The 7606-nt window shown below is 30.1% G+C and overlaps 1 protein-coding gene across 1 annotated transcript; it reads right to left on the minus strand.

Moving 5' to 3' along the window:
• Positions 1-3790: 3790 nt before the first annotated feature.
• On the minus strand, positions 3791-5613 carry LOC110272772 (gibberellin 3-beta-dioxygenase 1-like). The gene is made up of 4 exons (XM_052263096.1): positions 5419-5613; positions 4522-4712; positions 4074-4181; positions 3791-3842 (listed from the first exon to the last, which is right to left on the minus strand). The coding sequence occupies exons 1-4, from the start codon at positions 5611-5613 to the stop codon at positions 3791-3793; spliced, it is 546 nt and encodes a 181-aa protein (XP_052119056.1).
• Positions 5614-7606: the final 1993 nt, after the last annotated feature.

Consider the following 7606-nt stretch of genomic DNA (forward strand, 5'->3'; position numbering starts at 1 on the left):
ATAAATTATTATCACATTCTGAAGTACATTTGTATAAATCAGAAGACTTGTAAAGATTTAAAAAAGAAAAAGAAAAAATTATAAGTTTTCAAGTTTATTTTATATGTATTGAATGTGAATCGATATTTATGAAATTTTTTTCTCTTATCAAATTAAAATTCATTTTGTTTATTATAGTTCAATAAATATAAGAACGTGTTGATAGTTGTTAATTTGGGAGAATGATTTTTTTTCCCTTTTTTGTAAATAAGAGGAAGTTAACTACTCTTGTGGTTTTAGATCTTATCTGATTGCTGATCACTTGAATCAATTCTTAGGAGCTAGGGATTATAATTTCATTTTTTTTAAATAAAATTTATAATTTTCATAGAACTTATCATAAAAATGTATAAAGATTAATGTATGCTTTCAAATATTTCTATAGTTGTTAAATTTAGTTATTTACTTCTTTTTTTTCATGCTTGTAATATCTTAATTAGTCTTTAAAAAATGATAAATTAATTATTTCTGATATTTTAGAAGATATATAATATTATTAGATAAATTAATTCTTAATCTTTAAGTGACAAATTAGACTTTCATTGACCTAAATGTAGAGAAATTAAATTATGGGGCCTGCTACACATACAAGTAAAAAGACCGTACAAGTTTTACAAGTTATCAGCCCAAACTTTATTAAAACGCGCACTAACTCATTTTGAATGGAGCGTAACTACACGCGCCCCACTCAAACGGTTCCTCTTCCTCTTCCTCTTCCTCTTCGTCTTTTTCTTCTTCTTCTTCTTCTTCTCTTCTTCTTCCTCTTCCTCTTCCTCTTCCTCTTCCTCTTCGTCTTCTTCTTCTTCTTCTTCTTCTTCGTTTTTTTCGATTTTCATGGTTTCTGAAATTCTTCTTCTTCTTATTGTACGTTCTTCTTCCTCTTACTCTTCTTCTTCTCCTTTTCTTTCGTTTCTGCACGTTCTTCTTCCTCGTTTTCTTCTTCTTCTTCTTCATTTACGTCTTTTCTCTCTGTTTTCTCCTTTTTTTTTTTCAATTTTTCATGGTAAAATCGTTTTTGAAGAAGAAGAAGCAGCAGAAGATGAGGAGGAGAAAGAGAAAGAGTTCTGAATTATGCATAAGATGTACTTCAACGAATTTTGGGTGTATTTTCTTAAATCCTTTGGGTGTATTTTCTGTAACCCTTTGGGTGTATTCTATAATCGTTTGGGTGAATTCTTGTAACCGTTTTGGGTGTATTTTCTGTAATCCTTTGGGTGTATTTCTGTAATCATTTGGGTGTATTTGAGTGATATCTGACTGATATCTATGGGTGTATCTGACTCATATCTATGGGTGTATCTTACTGATATTTATGGGTGTATTTTTCATTTCAGAAAAAATGGCAGGCATTACAGAAATACACCCAAACGATTACATAAAATACACCCAAGAGATTACAGAAATACACCCAAATGATTACATAAAATACACCCAAGAGATTACAGAAATACACCCAAACGGTTACAGGAATTCACCCAAACGATTATAGAAATACACCCAAAAGATTACAGAAAATACACCCAAAGGATTTAAGAAAATACACCCAAAATCATGCATAATTCAGAACTCTTTCTCTTTCTCCTCCTCATCTTCTGCTACTTCTTCTTCTTCAAAAACGATTTCAGAGCTTGATGTCAAAAAACAATAGAAATCGAGAATAACGAAAAAAGAAAACAGAGAGAAAAGCACGTAAATGAAGAAGAAGAACAGAAAGAGTAAGAAGAACGTGTAGCAAGAAGAAGAAGAAGAAGAAGGAGAAAGAGAAGGCAAGAAACGTGCCTTAAATAATATTTCTTCGTTTTTTCTAGTGATTTTGATGAAGGAGAAAGAGAAAACGAAAAGAGGAGAAGAAATTTCAATAAAAAAAAGAGGGAGGAAGAGAAAAAAAAGAGACACAGAGAAAGAAGAAGAGGAAGAGGAAGAGGAAGAAGAAGAGGAAGCATGGAGAAAGAAGAAGAAGAAAAAGAGGCACAAAAAAAAACGTGAAACGGCATGAATAAAGCGCGTGTAAGTGACGTAGGAGTTGCAACACGTTTTGGTGGATTAGGCATTAATAAATTTGTAATAGTTACAAGCCCTAATCGCTTGTATACTGAGCTTTTCCCTTAAATTATTTAAACCCCAAAAGATATGAGACTAACCAAGTCTTTTTACCAGAGATTAATTAGTCTTATATTCTAAAAAATAATAAAATAATTTGTCAAATATTTTTTTATTAGAAACTAATTTTTTCAAAACAAAAAATAGAAAAGAACTAAATAACTTTGAGTAATTATTATCTTTATAATTAATTTAGTGATTAATTTTATGTATACATACATAATATTTTTTATATTTCTCACGTACATTTAATTTGAAACCACTAATTACGAATGAACTGAACTATTTTCCACTGTAACCTACTATGTGTATAATTAGCCTACTTATTTAAATTCACAAACTTAAATGGACATAGCTAGTCAGTCCAATACGTTTAACACCTCTAATCATACGCCGGGGGAAGTACTAGAGAGAGGGGACAGGGGTTGGGTTTGTAAAATTAGTGGTAAGAAAAATGTTAGAAGGTTAATAAAATTTATTATTTTTTATTAGTAGTTAATTAATAAAGTTTAAAAATATGAATTAAAAGTATGTTATTGAATTATTAAACTAAAAAATAAATTATTAACTAAAAATGCTAATAAAAAACAATAAATTATTCTATTTTTAAACTTTTCTATTAAGAATTTAGGATAATAAGATATAAAGTTTGTACAAATATCACATGCATATGATCACAATGCAATTAGATCCTGGGTTAAAAATATGGTGTCTTTATATAATGGGTAATCATAGCTGTATACACCTAAATTAGTGTTTGATTTGTGCACTTATGAAATCTAAAAATTGAGAAGATAATAAATAAATAAATAAAAATTAATAGAAAACACGCTTTAAACAAGTTAGGTGTATAAAGTTAAATATACCTATTCAGACATACAAAATATCATTTTTCTATTATCAAATTGAGTTTAGGGTTAAGTTAAAAAAATGTTTAATTACTCTATCGGTCTTTATAGTTTTACGAAAATTTCAATTATGTCCCTATATTTTTTTTTAATTGGGTCTTTATACGTTTTTTTTTTCAATTTAATCTCTATTAACATTAAACATAAAAAAATGTTAGTGAATTGTGAAATTACTTTTATATTCTTAGGGACCTAATTGAAAAAAAAATATAGGGACTTAATTGAAAATTCGGTGAAACTATAAATATTCAATGAAAGATATTCCTATAATCCCTATTATTCTAAGACATGAAAAATATTCTTATAATTCATTTTATTTTGTCACTATCATTCTTTTGCTTATTTATATACAAATTGTATCAAAAATACTTTCTCTTTTTTTTTTTTTACTTTCAAAATACCTTATCTTAAAAACCTAAAAAAAAGAATGGATAAAATGAAATAGAAATAATAGTAATAAGCATATATAAAATTCAGTTTTCATCCTTCAAGTATTCATTATGATAATGTAACATTTTACATTTGTGTAGATTCATAGAATATAATTTGTGTCTTTATCATATCATGGTACACAATAAAAAACCACAAGGCTATGTAATTTGTGTTATTGAAATTTAAAATCTAAAAATCAGTTCTTGTGTTGCAGCCTCCCACTCCCTGAACTAGCATAAAGATCAATAATAACATTGATAACGGACGGTTTTGGGCCGAAAAGAATTCTGAGAGAGTAGAGAGAGCAAACTTCAGTTCATCAGTAAATATATGCAACCATCATGAACCTCACTTTTTCCAGACCTGTATAAAAATCACCAATTTAGTAAATCAAATAATAAACTTAAATTCATAGTCATGATTCATGAACCTAGAAACAATAATCTAACAATGCCTTATCAAAGTGAACATTGTAATCAAATCATGCATGCATCACAATGCAAACCAGATAGGAGTAAAGATCACAAACACTAACCGTATTTTTTACAAATTTTCAATCACATCTTTCATTGTGTGTACTGTAATTTTCTTCACCTGGTGTAAATAACATAGCAATTCAGAAAGTGTAAAGCATTTACATTATACACCTGCAAGAAACTATTAAGCTCGCAATATGAAGGACACGTAAAGTTCATGCTGGAACTATCAAATTTAAACAAATTGGTTAGTGACAATAAACTTCTGATATACAAAAACAAATTCTTAATAAGCAGAAACTACACATGCAATGTGATACTCAGTAATGTTATCTGATAGCAAATATACTTCAAAATGGTCTTTAAAGACCCATTTTAAAGTCAAAGATGATATTCAAGGATCAATCTGATTAGAACTGCTATATTATGTTATATTCAATTCAAGAATCAACTTGAATAGACCTGCTACATTAAATAAAACACAAGGCTAAGGAGAAAACACAAGAAGCTAAGATTCAAGCATAAGAGTATCAATGTTTCTTTTTCTTTCAGGGCCTTTGGTATACCATGATTTTACATAGTCTCCATAAACAACACCCTGGTATTTGGCTGGCGGTGATTCATCTATCAGTTCAGAAGCTGGGGAGATCCTAACCGTCTTCGCTGGATCATGAAATGTTTCCACTGATAGTCTTGCGCGATCAGGATTTGTAATTGCCCTATGCACGCAGCTCTTGTACTCCCCATTTGTTACGATCTAGAATAGAGAATTTTATATTAGGCAGGTTGTGCCAAATTTATATTTTCTTATTGAAACTAACCAGCATTTTCCACAGCCTTAATCTCGCAAGTGAATGATTTATCAAGAGAACGTAGATAAATCACACATATCATGAGAATCCACTATTAAGATGTCACATTGTAGAAGATGGAATATCATACAATGTTATGATTTCAAGAAGAATATAACACATAATCAAAATTGTAAATTGTGAATGAAAACACATCATCTAAACTCAATATTCATGATAGTTTGTCAACCGTAGTTTTACTAAATGAAAAAGCCACCTTTTTTCACTTCTATAATTTTATTCATACTAAGATTTATGACCTAAAAACATCTTCACCAGCAATCCAAGCAACCTAACTTTAGTTTTGTCAAACAAATTATTCGTGATAGATTTAACACAAAACAGTTTTCAGACCCCTAACCTCAGTTTAAAATATCTATGTCATAACGCACACATGCTAAGAAGTACATACCCATTTCCTAGAACATGCAAGAAACTAAAGAAGAGAGATATTATTAGATAGGTAGTGTCTACCTGATGATCATCTATTGGACATTCTATTCAATCTTAGAGTTATATTAATGCAATTTTGTCATTAGCCACACTATTCAATCCTAGTCCTAGGCTCTGTCTGAAATGGAAGCCACGGAATCAGGCACGAGGCAGCGAAACCAGGCGCGAGAGACGGAGTGGCAGCGCGGTGAGGGAGGGATGGAGGCACGGTGCGGCGAGGCGAGGGAAGCATGGAAGCACGGAGGCACGGAGGCGAGACGCGGCGAGAGAGAGAGGGATAGAGGCACCGTGAAATACAAGGGATGAGGCATGACAGGGACGCGGAGAGGAGGAGGCACTGCGAGAGGGCACCATGTGGCAGATCCAGAGAGAGCTCGATGAAGAGGTTAGGGCTAAGGATATGTGAGTGTGGAGGTGATAAGGGTTTTTTTGGAATTTAAAAAATATAAGAGTGTCCTGCTATCCTAAAAGAGAGAATATTAGTTATTTTAAGAGAATATTCTGCTATTTTAGACGTTTTTGTCACTGTAGGGATTTAATTGAAAAAAAATTAACATATAGGGACTTAATTGAAAAGAAAAAAAGTATAGGGACTTAATTGAAAGTTTCGTGAAATTATAGGGACCAACAGAATAATTAAACCTTAAAAAAAAGATTAACGTATTCTTATTAAATAAAAAAATTAAGATTAAGTTTTAATAATGTATTCAAATATAAATTTTGTATTATTTTTTAAAAAAATTTTGAGAGAACAAACCATCCCTAAAAAACTTTATTTCTAAGAACTTCTCCTACCAACATGAGAGTTTTCTTTTCTTTTGTATTTTTTTCTAACGAGTAATACCAAACCAACTCTTAATATAACGCTTTGGTGAAAAGTTAACTTGTATAAATTAAAAGAATTATTTTTTGAAAAAAATAGCTCACTGAATTATTTTTTCAAATAAAGTTCAAAATAATTTGTGTTTAATTTAATTTAAATGTGCTTCAAGTTTAAATAATAAGTTTTAATTTATATATGCTAAAAATATAATTATTTATGTGTCTCCTTCTATTAGCTTAAACTTTTCAGTTTTTGAAAGATGTGATGATTTCATCACACACTAAAAAAAATTGGAAAATAACGGCGGTTTTGTGAAAAATTGTGACGGTATAAAACCGCCGCAAAATGACATACCAGCGATTTATAACTATTGCAGTTTAGGGTGTGATTATTTGATTTTGTGACAATTTTTACGAACCGCTGTCACAATCGTTGCAAAATCAATATATATACCTTCGGTTAATTTAACGGCGGTTTGAAACTGTTATTATTTTTTTTACTAGTTTTTTAAAAAATTGTGGCGATTATTAACTGCCGCAATTCTGATAAATGCTTTTTAATCCAAAATTTAGGTTGAATTCATTATTGAAATAATCTATCGACCACTTCTTCCACAAACAAAGTGGTTCACTCACCATTCTAGTTCTAGACAAGTTAGACAGGAATACCTATCACATGTAGCAACAATTAGCTCTTCACACTATAGATGCAAATTTTTTTGAAGATCATCTTCTTGAAGAAAAAGTTTCTCTAAGATTTAGCACTGAAGTTGATAGAATAGCTAATATAGAATCAATTACCTACAAAGAATGAAAAGTCAAGAATTATTACTTGATGACTGGCTTCTATCATCTATGAAAACTTCCATCAAGAATAGAAGGTTTAGCAAAAAATTCAAGAAATTTTCTCTTGAACATGTAAGATTTAAGTGAAAAACTCAAAACCAAGCTCAAATCTATCAAAAAAAAAAGTTAGAGTATCAGCAATTGATTATCTGAAGCAAATCTAAACCACAATAAGTTCACTCGTAGCTATAGAACATGTTTTATTAAAGCAATTTTAGAGGAATTAATTGAAGAATGTTCAATTTTCCTCTCTTTTATTATACAAAATTAGATTCAATATCTTGGAAGTGAAAATTTTCTTTCTTGATCATGAAGCCATGTTAAAGAAGTTTAGAAATAGTAATTATGGATGAATTCAATCCAATTTTACCCAATTAAGTTTTGAAAGAAGATCTAGTAGAGATTTTCAAGTAAGAAAAGAAAGAAGTTTTAGTAGAGGATCAAGATTTCAAAATTCATCCTTTTGTCCACAATGTCAAGTGTATAGGCATTTTGGACACACTTTTCATTACATGTTCTCATATGTTTGATTAACTATTTACTGCACCGCCATCTTCTTCTTCTATGAGTACATCAAATTTTTCACCATTGACAACTCTTCCACTATCCAATTTTCACAATCCTAGATCATTCATGGCTACCAACTGTAATCTTTTTTAAAATTCTTAGTATCTAGACA

Source organism: Arachis duranensis, chromosome 6, assembly GCF_000817695.3.
Source record: "Arachis duranensis cultivar V14167 chromosome 6, aradu.V14167.gnm2.J7QH, whole genome shotgun sequence".
In the NCBI taxonomy this organism is placed as follows: Eukaryota; Viridiplantae; Streptophyta; class Magnoliopsida; order Fabales; family Fabaceae; genus Arachis; species Arachis duranensis.